The sequence below is a fragment of the Primulina huaijiensis genome, chromosome 11, assembly GCF_012295235.1.
Source record: "Primulina huaijiensis isolate GDHJ02 chromosome 11, ASM1229523v2, whole genome shotgun sequence".
NCBI classification, from domain to species: Eukaryota; Viridiplantae; Streptophyta; class Magnoliopsida; order Lamiales; family Gesneriaceae; genus Primulina; species Primulina huaijiensis.
The window spans coordinates 18,336,955-18,353,718 of NC_133316.1; the positions used below are offsets into that span (position 1 = coordinate 18,336,955).

The 16,764-nt window shown below is 33.3% G+C and overlaps 4 protein-coding genes across 5 annotated transcripts; 1 reads left to right on the top strand and 3 right to left on the bottom strand.

Annotated features, from left to right (window-relative positions):
* Positions 1 to 1,736: 1,736 nt before the first annotated feature.
* On the top strand, positions 1,737 to 2,896 carry LOC140987992 (probable 3-hydroxyisobutyrate dehydrogenase-like 2, mitochondrial). Its single transcript, XM_073456817.1, has one exon. The coding sequence runs from the start codon at positions 1,790 to 1,792 to the stop codon at positions 2,711 to 2,713; it is 924 nt and encodes a 307-aa protein (XP_073312918.1). The 5' UTR covers positions 1,737 to 1,789; the 3' UTR covers positions 2,714 to 2,896.
* Positions 2,897 to 3,045: 149 nt separating this feature from the next.
* Positions 3,046 to 7,055, bottom strand: LOC140987993 (uncharacterized). Its single transcript, XM_073456818.1, has 7 exons — positions 6,827 to 7,055; positions 6,308 to 6,407; positions 6,077 to 6,197; positions 5,858 to 5,979; positions 4,641 to 4,762; positions 4,405 to 4,564; positions 3,046 to 3,369 (listed from the first exon to the last, which is right to left on the bottom strand). Exons 1-7 carry the CDS (start codon positions 6,951 to 6,953, stop codon positions 3,255 to 3,257), a joined length of 867 nt encoding a protein of 288 aa, XP_073312919.1. The 5' UTR covers positions 6,954 to 7,055; the 3' UTR covers positions 3,046 to 3,254.
* A 663-nt stretch (positions 7,056 to 7,718) lies between these two features.
* Positions 7,719 to 11,829, bottom strand: LOC140988446 (transcription factor bHLH160-like). The gene is made up of 3 exons (XM_073457458.1): positions 11,119 to 11,829; positions 10,234 to 10,584; positions 7,719 to 7,793 (listed from the first exon to the last, which is right to left on the bottom strand). Exons 1-3 carry the CDS (start codon positions 11,593 to 11,595, stop codon positions 7,719 to 7,721), a joined length of 903 nt encoding a protein of 300 aa, XP_073313559.1. The 5' UTR covers positions 11,596 to 11,829.
* Positions 11,830 to 13,755: 1,926 nt separating this feature from the next.
* Positions 13,756 to 16,525, bottom strand: LOC140988918 (uncharacterized). Of its 2 annotated transcripts, none has more exons than XM_073458008.1 (3): positions 16,015 to 16,525; positions 15,355 to 15,794; positions 13,756 to 14,951 (listed from the first exon to the last, which is right to left on the bottom strand). In XM_073458008.1, exons 1-3 carry the CDS (start codon positions 16,198 to 16,200, stop codon positions 14,507 to 14,509), a joined length of 1,071 nt encoding a protein of 356 aa, XP_073314109.1. In that variant the 5' UTR covers positions 16,201 to 16,525; the 3' UTR covers positions 13,756 to 14,506. The 2 variants fall into 2 exon arrangements, with proteins under 2 accessions (XP_073314109.1, XP_073314110.1); XM_073458009.1 differs by having other exon boundaries at positions 16,011 to 16,235.
* Between the last annotated feature and the right edge of the window lie 239 nt (positions 16,526 to 16,764).

Genomic DNA, 16,764 nt, shown 5'->3' on the forward strand with positions numbered 1-16,764 from the left:
TTATAAATTTCGAAAGTTGATACGATGGAGATAGAAGAGAAAAATATAATAATGAAGCAATGTGATAATGGCATGAAAGGGTTGTGCTTTGAATAGTTGATTCAAATATAAAATGATAATATATGGGATAAAAAATTCGAATAAAAAGAAGGAAAGAGTAAAGTTTTTTTAAAAAAATATATAACAAAGTCGGAATAAATATTTTATGGGAAAAGATAACCATTGAAATTAAACTTATTCACAATAATTTTTGTCAGATTATTGTACGGATAAATTTTGTGAGACGAATTTCTGATTCGATTTAACTTATGAAAAAGTATTATTTTATATAAAAAAATATTATTTTTTATGATAATTATGGATTTTGTCAACCCGTTTGATGAATTTTCGGCATTTTTTCAGTGAAGCCAATAATAAAAAAATATTTTGAAGAAACTACTGAATGATTAAATTTTTTTAGTAGCAAAAACTTGTGTGAGACGGTCTCACGTGTATTACTTTTTATGCTAAGAGCATTATTTTTATTGTGGATATCGGTATAGTTGATCCGTTTCACAGATAAGAGATCTACTCTTTTATAGTGATACTCAGATCAATCTGGAACATATTAGAATCTGATCTAATTTAATCCATTTTAATCTGGATTGATTCCAAATTGAACTAAATTTGACTTTAATGTTGAATCGGGCCGGATTGCTTGAAAACAAATCCGGAACCACTTGAATCTAGATTGGTTTGAATCCAATTGAATAATATATATTTTTTTATTTAAGTTTGTTCCATAATAATTTCTTTTATGTACATAGTTGTCAAAAAATAAATAAATAAAATTATTACAATTATTTTCTACTTGGGTCCAATTTTCTTTTGGTTTAGGATTAGGATGAGTAATTTTTCCTAATCGGATAAATTTGGTAGCCCTATATACCACAACCGGTCGATTACGTCCCTACATCTTTATGTAAATATCAAATAACAATTAGAATCTACGTACTCACATGAATACTTATTTACTTTTATCTATTTAATCAAATTACAACTAATAATTAAAAGAGTAGAAATGAAAATTGTGTGGAATAGTGCTGATTAGTAGTGTAAACGAATCGAATATCACCAAAATTTTAAGGTTCGAATTCGATTCAAAGATCGAAAATTTTAATATGTATGATTTTAGGTTGTTTCTAAATAAACTCGATTTTGAGCTCGAACATTCGAACATATCACGAGCTATTAGAAAATAATGACTCAAAATATATTATTTTAAAAATATTAAAACTCGTGCGAGATTCGCAAAATATTAATAATATAATTTGAGTTCGAGTTCTACTCGAAGAAAAATTCGAATATTTTTTTAGCTCTAACTCGAATTTAATAATTTGAAATATGAGTTATACTAAATAAAATGGATCAAATTGTTGAAAATTAATATTTGAATATTGAATATTTGAATGTTGAAAATAAGAAAGTTGAATGTTGAAAATAAGAGTTATAAATATTTAAAATTAGTGTGTGATGATGAATGTAATGATGTAATTATTTTTGGATTATTTTCAAATATTTTCTATAAATATATCTCTCATTTGTGAAGAAAATCACAATTGAGTTGAGAAAAAAATATTATAAAGTGTGTAGTGAGATAATTTTGAGAGTTTGAAATCTTTATTTTTTATCGTAAATTTTTACTTTTTCATAACACAAATGATTCAATTTTCATGATATATATACACACACGTTTATCTGTCGTCTTGTCCGCAGCACAACATATTACTTGTGCAGCATCGACACATCAATGGCCGGATTTCAATACCCGGTCCCTATTAACCCGACCCGTACCCGGATAGGATGGATAGGTATCGGCGTGATGGGAGCCGCCATGGCCTCACGGCTTCTCTCCGCCGGATACTCCCTCTCAATTTATGCCCGCTCACCTTCTAAAGCCGCTGCCCTGCTCTCCCTCGGAGCCCACCTGGCCACCTCCCCGGCTGACCTCGTTGCCTCCACCGATGTCATCTTCACCATGATCGGCCATCCCTCAGATGTCAGACATCTCGTTCTCGATACCCTTGTCCCTTCCCTGAAACCGAACACAGTCATCATAGATCACACCAGCAGCCACCCCGCACTGGCCAGGGAAATCCACAGTTCCGCCCACCAGAGACACTGCCATGCAATCGATGCCCCAGTATCGGGCGGCGATATCGGCGCCAGGGAAGGGAAGTTGGCAATCTTCGCCGGTGGAGATGCTGAAGTAGTTGAATGGCTAAAACCATTGTTCGATGTACTCGGGAAGGTTACATACATGGGCAGCGCGGGGAAGGGGCAGAGCTGTAAAATAGCGAACCAGATAGTTGTCGGCGGGAGTTTGGTGGGATTAAGCGAAGGGCTTGTATTCGCCGAGAAGGCGGGGCTGGACAAGAAGAAGTTCTTGGGGGCTATAAGGGGAGGCGCAGCTGGGTCTATGGCGTTGGAATTGTTTGGAGAGAGGATGATTGACAGAGATTTTAGGCCTGGGGGATTCGCAGAGTATATGGTGAAAGATTTGGGAATGGCAGTGGATGTAGAGGAGGAAAGGCGCAGGGACGAGGCTGTGGTGTTGCCCGGAGCTGGGCTGTGTAAGCAGCTGTATTCGGGGATGGTGGCCAATGGAGATGGGAAGCTGGGTACTCAGGGAGTCATCACTGTGGTGGAGAGGATCAATGGAATCAGAGATTGATTCAGCACAAACTTTTTGCAATTTGCAATTTGCAATGTCCTCACTTCTTCCACCCCTTGTGGGATCTTGTTTGGTTTGTTTTGTTTTTAGTTATAATTGGATTTCGAACCCGGAACATGTCTCAAACTTTCGTGCCCTCGTAGGATCTTTCCTGTATGGTTGCATATGTTATTGGATTTTAATTACTTCATTTTTCGGTCTCATAGCTGTAAAAATTATTGGATTTGAAAATTAGCCCTTTTTAGAGTTCTCATTTTGATATCCCAGGACTTACATGTTCTTGCATACGAATAGATTATTGGATACAACAATGATCTAGTACGACCGAAATCTAGTGGTTAAAATTTATCATCTATAGCTTTTGATATGTTAGCAAACGTTAGATCCAACAAAAAGGTGAAAAAGAAACTACGTCATTCTAAGCACATAAAATATTATTCTACTTCGAGTTACTGAAACAGCGACCCAAAAGGTTTCGCCTGTGAATGTACATGCTGTAAGATTACGTATCTTTACTCCATGTAACGGATATTCACAACGCTTATCGTGATTCATCCACAGGTACTTCAGAATATGTACACGAAAGGGTTTCTACATTGGTCCCGTTTTCCTTAGCCTTGGTCCATGATATTCTCCACGACTGCAGTAAACTGAGCCTGAAGTGAAAAGGTAAAAACAAACCATGTTAATGGGGTGTAAATACGAATGAGCAGGAATAAGCATTATTTTGGTATAAGTACATAGCTCAAGTCAAGAATCAGATACCTTTCCAATAACAATACAACACAAGACATGACATACCTTGTTCAAAGCAAATCGTTGCATCTCCATCATTCAAGTGGAAGCCAAGTAGCTTAAAACTATGCATTTAAGTTGCGCTAAGATTGATGGATTTTAGTTGGAGGGAAGGGTTTGATTTGGCGAAGATTTAAGGGTCAAATGACACCATCTTTGGTATATTTGAAAATCATATAAATTTATATTAAAATTGCATAATTTGATATGGAGTGGATTTGAAATCCACTTGAATTTTGTTAATCCAAACAAGATGAAATTTTAAATCCATGAATCCAAGCACAACCCTAGGTTTCGTGGGGGCCAAAGTAAACTTGAAAAATCTTGGGGGGTAAATAACAATATATTGGACCATATGATAATTAAGACAGTCCTTTCTGTGCCAATACCTTACAGCATTCATTAATTTTTATCCATCTTAAGGCAAAGGAATAGTATCAACAAACACATGAACTTGATTGCATTATTCTAGTATGCTGCTATTCTAATGCCTTGATGTAATAATTTTCCTCCTGAGGTCCACTGTAGCAGCGATACATAGGTACACAGTCAAGACTTCATAAAGTTACCCAAATTTTTAACAAACGTGCTTAACTAGCTTCAAGTCAACATCAGCACGTTTGAATGGTTGTGTGCATCTATCACGACCAGCTCAGGTTGAGGCTCAACAGCGGTTCTTCAACACCACACTTGCATGACAAGTATGCAATCCAACTTGGTGTCGATTTAAGTTCATAATTTCAAAATGAGATTCGACTTAATTGCAAATAGTAGATCCTCATTAAGTAATGCAGCCCCATGGTTCAGGGAAAAAATATATCATGCACAAGAAATAGTCTCATGTTCATTTACATAGTGGGAAGAAATAAAGAGCATCGTTGATAGAATTGTAATACCTTTCTTCTGCCACTTCCCTCTTTGCAAGCATAAGGGTCAAGAAAACCGGGACCATAGCAGCACATAAATGCTTGAGCGTATGTCCACTCACAATGCGACGAGTCAAATTATAGATTGGCTCATCAGCTGCTTCTTCAATCTTAGCTAGGAGATAAAATCCTGCAAATTTTTTGATGAAATTGTTGTAATCATATCAGACATCTAATAGCACAAAGTAACAATTAACGACAGAAACCTGCTGCCCAAAGCCAATAGGTGGAATGTGTGTACATAGGAGGCATCAATATAGCCATCAGTGGGATTGCAATGCAAGGCACAAACTGTACAACGGCATAAGGACGGAGGTCATCAAAAAATCTACAAAAAGTTGTCGTCAATGAGTCTAAAGATATTAAAAAAAATTAGCTCTACAACATAATAATCACAAAAGTTCTGCTTCAGTGACGAAAGAAGCATTTAAGACCTCCAAATTCAGCAACACTAGTTCCGTAAAAATTTTATGGCAGAGTCAAGATTCATCATTCCAAAACCTAATCCTGCTTGACGAGAGACTTTTATCTTACATTAATACGTAAAATCATTTACATAACTAATCGCCTACCCTAGCGTGAAATAATTTCAAATCTTAAATACAATGTGTGCATTAGTAGAATTTATTATAGATTTCTTGACCGGTACACACATCATAAATCTAGTTTTATAGAATTATGTCGTTTTATAGTGTTAAAAATTTATTTTTCGTTGGTTAATGCAATTGACTTCTACGAACCTTCTTGCAGGTTAAAACTTAAACTATTATTTCTAAATTGTATAATATTCATAAATAAATCAGTATTAAATTGTACGACAAAACATAACACATGCTCATTCTCAAAATGGTGAAAAACAAAAAGGATGTATTGTATAAAGAGACAAATTACTTCAATACTTGAACAAAATTTATGTTAATGGCATAAAGTCAAGTTACACTATTGCACCCTTGAACCTTTTGAATTGTGCAATATCAATATGTGTAGTTAGCAAACATTTTCAAAATTGAGGGTGTGCAAAGGCAACGTGGCTCAGCCACTCATCAGGCCTAGATCATTATATAAAATGCTTCAGCTATCGATTACATTATAAATGAAAGCTTGTTGTAACTGTGTAGCAGCCTAAAAATCATTTTTTTACCACTGTACTACACAGTCAACCACATCGGACAAATGAAAATTAATATTACTTCACATTCCTCCTCCCCCTAATTGGTCCAACTTGCAACTTATGGCAACCAAACAAGTGACATTGATCGAGCATATGCAACATATGAAAAATTATAGATATTAGATACTTTGAGTGTGACGTTTCAATTGACTCACAAGCAACGACGACACAGGACAGTTGGAAATTGCTGCCATTCAACAGATTACTAGTTAGGGAAAAGTTTCATTTTGACTAAAGAGAGGCAATGCTTACCTCCAATACAAAATGCTGACTACACCAGCCAAGATGAGAGGGATAATGGATAGAGTTCCCTTTCGTGCATCTACTCTCTCAATGATAAAGATCGCAATAATGGAAGTAAATGCCACAGTCATCTGTGACAGTTCAAGGGTGAAAGGCTAAACTTGTAACATAAAAACAATTAATTAACTCAAACACAAGTCATGCAGTTGGCATCAGATAAAAACTCACAGGTAAACGATCCCAAACAAGGCGAGAGTCATCAGGCCTGAGGTGATAGTAAGATGAGCCAAAAGCAACCGCTGCCACACCGATAAAAAAAAATGTCCAACCACATAGTTCACCCTGCAAACTTTTGATGCACCCGTCCATGCACAAAATTTTTATCACCCCTAAAACTCGATGTAAATGATCATCAAATGCGTCCTAATTCGGGATAAAAAGAGAGAACGTTGACATTACCTTAACTTAAAATAGTTCCCATAATAGCATAGTACAAGGCCTATTACACCAACAACGAAGAAGGGGAAATTGGAAATCACATTCAATGCATTCGGTATACCTGAAAAATCGAATCAAAAAATCAAATCAAGCATCAACCCTATCCAAGGTTTTGACATATTTCGTACTAATCATACAAACAATGGCTGTGTGGCTCTACCACAAACAAAACCAATCAATTCCAGTAAGACACTGCAAATTAAAGGCTTCTCCAGCATCAAAAGTACCAAATTTTAAAGCAGAATCTAACTCTATCAGCTACCAAAGTGGGGGAAAAAAGAGCAAATCTATAAACTGCAGAGCAGACGGTGCGAGCAAGTTGCATACACGGAAGGAAGCAAATTTTGAAAATTTAATACACAGAGTTTATCACCACTTTCTGACTAGATAATTACAAGTTCTCCAGCAAAAAGCTAGAATATAAAAAATAAAAAAATCCATCCATCAATCAAAACACAAACGCATAACATCGAAACTGACCAAAAAAATTGCGTTGATCAGCGAAATCATGGTACTCTTGAGACTGAGGAATTGCAGGAGTGATTAACATCAGTGCAACGAAACACACGACCGCAACTCCCCAAACTAACGCCGTCCGCTTCCTCATCTGTAGAAATCAAGAACGGTGGGGAATCCAACGGCAGGAAAGTCGATCAAAGGGAAAAATGGCGATTTTACTTTTTTTTTTTTGTTGGCTAATGGGATAAAAGTCAATTTCATATTGGCCGCCGACTATTTTGTTATTTTAAAATAAAAAATAAATTTTTTTTATTGATTGGAGTTTTTTCTGAAACATTCTGGACATAGTTCCCAACATTGCTTACGTGGTTTTTTTTTACTACGAAAAAAATATTTAAAAAATACAAATTAACGAATTTTAAATTTATCGATAACTTCATAAAAAATGAAAAATTTGTAAATTACACGAAAAAAAATAATTTTTCCCTCAAATAACTTGTTCAGTCTTAGGTTATGATCTACTAAGTTCACAAAGTTTGTTTCGGTACACTAATTTTTTTTTTTATTTTTTTACTATTTTGGTCTAACTGGTGATGTGATACCATAAAATACTGATATGACGTCAAAAATGCTGATCCGATATCGAAATTTTTGATTTGTCAGATATCACATCAACGATCAGACTAAAATAGCCGAAAATTGAAATTTAGTGGACCAAAACAAAACTTTAAAAATTTAATAGACCAAAACCCAAATTTCGACAAGTTAATTGAACAAAAAAAAAATCATTTTCCCATAGTGTACCTATATTTACTAACTCAATTAATCGAACACATACAGGATGTACAAATTATTTTTAACATCTCTTTAGAAACAACATTTCTACACAAACATACATGAAATAATAATTTCATCATCTTAGCCAAGAAAGCAACTTTTCTCTCAATTCTCCCACATAGTCTTCATCTTCAGACAAGTTTCCATTAACCTGAGTTAAAAAAACAAAAGAACATACTTAAAGAAAAATAAAAGATATTATAAGTTTTCAGATGCTATGATTCTAGAAATTTTAAAATATAATTAAACTGAAGATGTGCCAAAATGAGGCAAATCATGAAAGCTATATATATATATACTTCTCCATTTGTAATTAAAAATCTTTATTTGTTTTTTCCTATATTCATTTGCTTTTGCAGATTTAATCAATGCATCCGTGTGTAATAGGTTCAGGGACATTTGAGTCAACCGCCTGATTTAGTGGGCGGTAGTTGAAAGCACATACAGGCAGAAGCAATCCCCAAACATCACAGGGGTTTTTAACATCTCATCTCTATGATATTCTACGAATAACTGTGTTATTTGAAATAACTAGGAATGTACACGTGCGATGCACGTAAATTACTAGTAATGAAAAATATAATCACGAGAATTAGATAATGTTTAAAGTCATTTGAATAACATCATGTTTATAAGTATTTATCAATCTAAATATATCAAAACACAATACATAAAAATACATCATGATAATAAATCATATATATTCACTAATTTATATGACATTTTTTAATCTGTGATATTATACAACTCTTTTAAATGATAAATCAGCAAAAATATTTTTCATTCAAATATCATTCAAAATGAAAAAAAACAATAAAAATAAAATTAACATTATAGTGAATTATACCAAAATCAAAATTAAAATTTACTTAAATAGAGTACACATAGACAAACGTCAAATAAAATTCTCTTAATTTACTAAATTATCATATTAATGTTAAAATAAAATCATTAAACTTGTTATTAAGGTAAATATCACTTTTGTTTTTGCTAACTTTTAACACATTGCGGATTTTATTTAATTTCTACGTTTTTTTAGAATACATATTATATATAATTGATTTTATATCAGAATCAATCATTTATAAATTAATATTGGTGATTAATAATTTAAGAGAAATAAAATTTTAACATAATACCACCCAAATAAATATATATAGTAAAAAATGTATATAAATAAAATAATATGTAATACTCAGTTAAAAAATTTTATATGTAAAATTGTAATATATAACAAATGATAATAAACTATCAATATAATTCATATTTATTATAAGGATTACATTGATTAAATTTTTTTTAAAGATTATATCATAAATTTAGTTTAAAATTTAGAGAAAAAAAGAAGAAGAATGTGTATTAATGTCCAAATTCATTTAAGATGGACAATGAATTACAAAAAAAAAACTTAAGATAACCTAATAATTTAATTGGCCAACTTAAATGAACAAGAACATATAAGAAAATTCACAATTGAAATGCTATATTTATATCTAAGAAAATTCACAATTGAAGTAGTATATTAGAAATATATGATTTTATTAGTTCATATTTACAAATCAACTTGTGCAAAAATTGACTAAGAAATGTAAATAAATAATTTTTTTACATAAAATTTAGGAATAAAAAAAAGAAAGTGTATTAATGTTCAAATATATCTAAGATGGACAATAAATCAAAAAAATTGACTAAGAAATATATCTAAGATGGACAATGAATCACAAAAATTGATTAAGAAATGTAAATAAATACTTTTTTTACATAAAATTTAGAAAAGAAATAAGAACGTGTATTAATGTCCAAATCTATCTAAAATGACAATGAATCACAAAAAAAACCCTTAAAAAGACATTAATTTAATTTGCTAACTCAAATGAATAAGGAAATGTAAATAAATAATTTTTTTGGCATAAAATTAGGAAAGAAAGAGAAATGTGTAATAATGTCCAAATTCATTTAAGATGGACAATGAATTACAAAAAAAAACCCTTAAGATAACCTAATAATTTAATTTGTCAACTTAAATGAACAAGGACATATAAGTAAATTCACGATTGAAGTGGTATATATATCTATATGTATGTTAGATTAGGATTCGGATAGGGTATATTGTTACTAACTCTCTTTACTGTGCTTTAACGACACCAAAAGTGACTGTTTTAAAGATTGGATAACGAGGCATGGAAGCGTTCCGCTATGCTATTGAAGGAGAGTTACTATAAACACAACTTTCATCCTATTGGTTGTAGCGTATCACATCTCTAAAATAAGTATTAGACTTCAAACCCTCAGACACTTTCATCCTATATANTTTAGACTTCAAACCCTCAAGACACTAGCATTTACAGCAATACACTGTAAGATTGTACAAATATATGTATGTACGTATAGTACAAGCAGTACTTGTTGTAGAGTACTGCATTTTAAGAATGAATTTGTTAACTGTTTTTAAGCACTCCCAAAAAGATGCCCTACAAGCTCATTCATCCTCACCATGTTTAAACATTATTTTTCCTAGGAAATTTAAATCTTAGCTAGGGACCAGTAAACAGACGTACAATTTATGTATAAAGAATGTACATATCAAATACCTGGATATGCAGATGGTGGCAGATTCTACTCTCGCCCACACCAAGTGTCGAAGCACTGTTGATAAAGTATCCTTCGTCTTCCACTTTCCGCAGCATATTAGCGAACACCGAAACCTTTCGTTCACCATTTCTTGGCATGCAAATTTGGACGATTGCTTCGTTTCGATCGACTCTAGAAATGGTAATGGAGCGATCTTCATCAAGATTTGAAGTGGGATTTTCATTGTTTTTCGAGGATGATTCATGTTGCTCGTAGCTTTGTTTCTTGGAATCCAATTCTTGGATCTCATTCTGCAGCTCTGGGATGTATTTCAGTACTCTATCCACTATTGATGGTGCACTCCACCTCTTCTGCAAGATTACATTGAGAGAGAGATGCCCCCTTTTAACTGTCGCTTGGTTCGAGTCAAACGTTGAATGAATCAAAGATGTGATATACTTAATTTATTCTTCGTACCAAATGATATCCAAGTAAATATGTAGGGAAACACTGAAATTGGAACAAGTTGATGATACGAGAAGAGGGGCTGTAAAAAGATTATTTTTTGTGACAAAGTTTGGATTTTTAGCGAAAAACAAACGGTGTAGAGGGGATTATCACTCCTTATCAGGCTCCTTTTTGATACAAGATTGAGATTTTTTGAAAATAATTGTTTAAAACCTAGATATTTGCAGATAGAGTTGGATCAGCTGGACAGTTATTTATTTAAATGGATCGACTTTATATGATCATTTTATGTGCCATTCTTTCAATCACAGCACTGCACTAAATAATCCATAAAAAAAAATTGAACTGATAACTAAAACAAAGTTTAAATAAACAGATTAGCTACAGATGGAAGATTCTTTGCTTCAAAATTCTTTAATCCACAAAAATAAACGAACCTTTGATCGTCTGGAATCGGGAAGCAATGCTTGTATAGCGAGGAAGGATGCGTTAATCTTCATCCTTCTGATTCTCTCCTTGGCATTATGGTCCATCTTCTTTGCAACCGATGTCCCTTCCTGCGCACCACTTTGCTCCAATGTTGCAGCTTCCTTACAATTACTATTTTTACTCTTTCGCTTCATTTTCTTGAGATTAGGGCTGCTGATTCTCTTCATTTTCAAGCCCTTACCCGATGTCCCTTCTTGTTTTCTCGCCAAATTTTGTTGCTCATCTTCAAAAACCGCTTCCGAATCAATCTTCCTTTCCCGAATACCGGTTAAGTTAGTCGCACAGTAAGGCTGACCATTCGCGGTCGATGGCCGAAATATTTCTTGATATGTTTGCAATGAATCATCCAATGGATCAAAATGGCTCAGGAATTCAGAATCGATGTTACTGATGCCGTAAGCATTACTAAGAGGTAAACTTGACATATTATAGCATATAATAAATGGGAAATTTTCCAAAATAAATATCAGAAAGCTTTTTAAATAATATGATATCTCGATTTCTTCCACGAGCTAGCGCTTGTGAAAAACCTAATTTTGTTGGACTCGAATTGCGATGAAATATCTTGACAGAAAAACTCACTTTATATCTTATAAGTTTGTCTGCATATATAGCCTATATATCTATGTATGTATATCACCGATATACAATTAATTTATAGATTGCAAAGTAAGAACTTTGGGACTTTGATGGAGAAATTAACAGTTTTGTAGCATCTGCAACATATTTATTTCAAGAAAAGATCGATAAATTTTATAAATAAGATTTTCTTGAGGAAGATCATTTAAAACCAAGAAATTTTTGTGATACTATATATGGGATCATGCATACAAATTATGATATTTACGTCGAAATTACCAATGAGAAGATAGATGAATTTAAACAAAAAACAAAAGATGCAACGGATAAATCTCTAATTTTAAGAATGTCTGAAGAATGAAGAATCTAGACGAGAAAATGAAAGAAAAGCCTAAGAGGAAAGAATAATAAGAAGAACATCTCTTCATTAAGTCAAAGTAAAATAATGCCAAAACCAATTGTAATAGGCATATAAAATGCCAAAGTCAAATGCAAAATGAATATATAGAAAATATTTAAAAGATTTAATATGGGTGCGAATGCGAATATCCTGTGCAACATAAGCTTTATTCTTATCACATGAGTCACGTAAAAGAATATCAATATCAAATAAGCAATATCCGATAGATTTAGTGGTTTCAAACAAAAAATGATCAAAACTAAAAGAAAATCAATTTATTTGATGGAAACCAAACTTTAACAAACTACAATCACGTAAAAGAATATCAATATCAAATAAGCAATATCCGATAGATTTAGTGGTTTCGGACAAAAAAAGATCAAAATTAAAAGAAAAATAATCAAATTATTAGATGGAAACCAAAATTTAACAAACTACAGGTCTAAAACTCAAAAATATCAACTCACATCACTAAATTCACAATTTTCCCATAAACGATTTAATATCGGGTGGAATGGGAATGACAAATTATGCCTTCAGACTATAATAAAATAATATTAATTTGTACGAATTAAGTATTTATATTATTATATATATTTTCGTGATAAGCTCTTAGTCAATTGTCATGATTTGACGGATTCGCAATTTTTTATTAGGTAATGATTTCTTACAATTTAATAAAGTGAAACCTATATTTGTTTAAAAAAACTATTTAAAATATTTTTCTAAAGAGAAGATAATGGAAGTATAAAATTAATATCTTATAGTTATAAACCTGCTTGGTAGCCTTTGATCGAGTTCTTTGATATACAAGCAGTACAATACATAGGAAGCGAGTACATTGCCATGCAGGTTGAAGTACATGTACTTAAATTTTCCAGAATTACCTCTCATTCATATTCTCTAAATAAAATTCAATAAAAAATCACTTATTTTATCTAATTCCCCCCCCCCCCCCCAAAAAAAAAAAAAGGGAAGAGCTAGGAAATTAATAGAGAAAATAATTTATTATCTTGTAATTTTTTAGAGATGTAAAAAACATGTTACCAAACGAAAACTGAAAAATCTTTGGAAAAAATAATGAGGATTTTAAATTTATGATTAGACAAATCTTTTGAGATGGTACATTTATATCTTTTCGAGTTTATAACTTAACATTGGTGCTTTCGTTGAGAGTCGGTATAACATAATGGACAACTTAGAAAAAAGCTATCATCATATCAATGTTTATAAAAATTATAGGTTGGATATAAGATACATAATGCATGTACTAGATAATGAAAATAGTGAACGAAGTCTAAAGTGAGCTGTCGCAGACGTCGGTTTCTCAAATAATTGATAATATTAATTGATAATTACAAATGTCTTCTATAGGTATATTAAACTAATAAATATCGACTGAAAGCCCTCTTCCGTAGCTTCAGAACACTGCGTTTCAGCTGTTACTAGAAGGACGGAGAAGGAGCCGTCTCTGCCCACCTACAACTCGCGGTTCTGGTAAGCTCTTCACTTCGACACGTTTTACGATCACAACGCAATCATGATAGTATCTTAATTATGCGCTGATTTATTTAGAATTCAACATATTTCGTTTGGTGTAGGAAATTAACAGGATTTATTGCATCTGCAAAACCTTTGATAACTTGCTTCGTCCAAGTGCATGCGACACGCACACAGGATTTTTGTTTTCAATTTTCTGCGCTAAAATCGGACACCGATATAACTGATATGTCTAAATAGATAAATTAAAAGAAATGGACTCGATCAGTTAAAAATTAAGCAGTGCCAATAGCCTTGCCTTCTTCACTGATTTCGGTTATTTTGTGGCTGGAATTAGGGATTCTTTCTAGCTAATTAGGTCATGGAGTTTTTTAGCGGATCTTCTTCTTGTTATTCTTATATTTAGGCTAGTTTGGTACGAAGTATGAAACATTAATTGATTACACATGCCATACTTGTTTCATTCAACTTTTGAATTAAAGTTATAAATCATTATGTCATTCATATATATAGATTTATCATCGGTTTTAACTCAACAAGCCATCACAAGAGCCCAACGATAACTTAGGGTAGTTGTGGTTTCTGTAAGATATAAAATCATAAGAAGTAAATATAAAGTTGTAGAACTAATAGTAGTAGTAGTAGAAAAGGAAGAAAATTCATTGATCTCCAATTTTGCTTCATCTTCTCCTCTCCATGTCTCACAGTGTTACATTTTCTGGGATGCGAGTATACATACACATAATTACAATTCTAACCACCTAACACTAAATGCATCTACACAATCTCCCAGCCCTTATGAGGAAATAGCCATGACATAGCTAGGAGAAAAGAATGAGAAAGAAATCAAATGATCATCAAGAACATTCTTCTAAAATACTTACGACTTCCGAACGTTGTTCATCGCTCAATTCTTCGGGAAATTCAACCAGAAACTTGAGTCTAAGGTCACCTCTCATCCCTTCTTCTTTGGATTTAGGCATGCCTTGTCCCGGGATAGTCTTTTCGTATCCGGGATATATAATATCATCTATTGACAAGGTTATATGCCCTCCTCCTAAAAGGGGGACAGGAATTGTGCATCCTGTGAGGGCCTGCACCAATGGGACCTCAACTCCTAGTTCCAAATCGTCGCCTTCCCGTTTGAAAAGTGGGTGCCTTTTCTCATCGATTACGAAGATTATGTCAGCTGGGAGAGTGCCCGGTCTCTCGTCTCCTTTCCCTTCAAATGTGATTTTTGTTCCTTTTTTCCATCCTGGCTTCACTCTTATCATTAGTATCTCTTCTTCTTCAACAAGGAACCTGTCATTTTAAAATAATGAGTCTCACTTGTCCAATGGACTTATCATTTCATTTATACTAATACTCTCATGTGTGAATTGGCATTGCAGTTAGAAGAGAGAGCTTATTTTCATTAATTTCCTTCCGGAATGATGGAATTTAAGGATAGAAATGGCATTTACCTCTCTTCAAATGTGAACAATCGCATTTTCCTGCGTAATTTGTTTTAAAATATTGCCCTTATGTTTGGATTTACTTGTATTTATGTCATTCCAAACTTGTGGTCGCCGTGAAATCAAAATCACTTTCTTCTCTCAATGTTTCAAGTTAAAATTTGAAAGGGCCGGGAGAGCGACATATGTAGAGGGAGAAAGCCAAAAACCTTGAAAAAGAAGAGAAATGAATAAGCTACGCTATTTCGTACCCGGTATTTGAGATGACATCCCTCGTGATCTTGATCTTTTTAACACTTCCAACGCACAACTCTTCAAGCGTGCATTCAAGCTTCTTCTCTATTGGTTGAGGTTTTCTCCGAACAGCTGATTGTGAAAAGAAAATCGGGGTTGTGCTTCGACGGCTTGTGGCTTTTGATAGAAACGCTTGTTCTTTTGGTGTGCTAGGAGTCGGAGGAGTGCCATTCGGACTAGTTTTAGTAAATGATGCATAGAACTCGGCTGATGTAGGCGTTATGCTTCCTGTTAAAGGGCTGATCCGGCTTGTGGTACGAGAAAGCAGCTTAGGACTAGAAATGTGAAATTCTTCATCATCTTCTTGAATATCACATAACTTTTTCTTTGGCGTTTGTGGTTCATAATGCTCTCCATTGCAGGCATTGGCTTCTTCTCTTTTCTTGGAGCTAATAGCCTGATAATTAATAAAAACAAATAACGTGAACAAAAGTATTCATTTGTCCCATTGTGACATCAATATATATGAGAAGGAATTCATTAGCTTGTATTGATCGTACAACGCAGGGCCGGACCCCGAATACGAGAATTATTATATGCCATCGATGTTATTCCTAATAACAATATTCGATCCAATTCTTAGATATCTAGATACATAGAAACGGGGACGTACACACCCTATAAGCTTCATTGATGGAGCTAAACTTGGCTTCTGCTTCGGCTTTGTTCGATGGATTTCTATCTGGATGCCATTTTGTTACAAGTGATTTATATGCTTTGCCAACATCAGAGAGGGATGCAGTTCTTGAAATTCCAAGAATTCCGTAAAAATTCGGCGGAGGTGACTTTGGAGGATCTCCCATGAAAGGGGAAGATAGAGGAAAAAGAAAGGAAAGTGAGGTTGCAGGGAAAAGGAGGGAGACAGAGGTTGGGGGAGATGAGTGGAAATGGAAAGAATGCAAGAAAATGGAGATTTTGTCCAAACAAATGTGTGATAAAAGAAAAAAGAAGATATTCCAAGAATGAAGCGCTTTGTTAGGAGCTTTTTATTGGGCATGTTTTGTTAAGATGGAAGAATGAGTCATTTTCTTCGACATTGTCATTATTTTTTTTTGGCACTATTTCTTGTTTTGTTATATGTATATTCACAAAACTCCTGTGAGACGGTTTCACGAGTCAATTTTGTGAAACAGATATTCTATATAGGTCACCAAGAAAAAGTATTATTTTTTTTGTTGAATATATTAATTTTTATTGTAAATATGGACATGATTGATCCGTCTCACGAATAAAGATCCGTGAGACCGTCTTATGAAAGACCTACTCATGTATATTTTGTGTAATATAATACATGGATATTATTATTGCATATATTTTGTTTCTCGAGTCTTGATTTGTTTATTTAATTTTGTAAATATGACATGAGA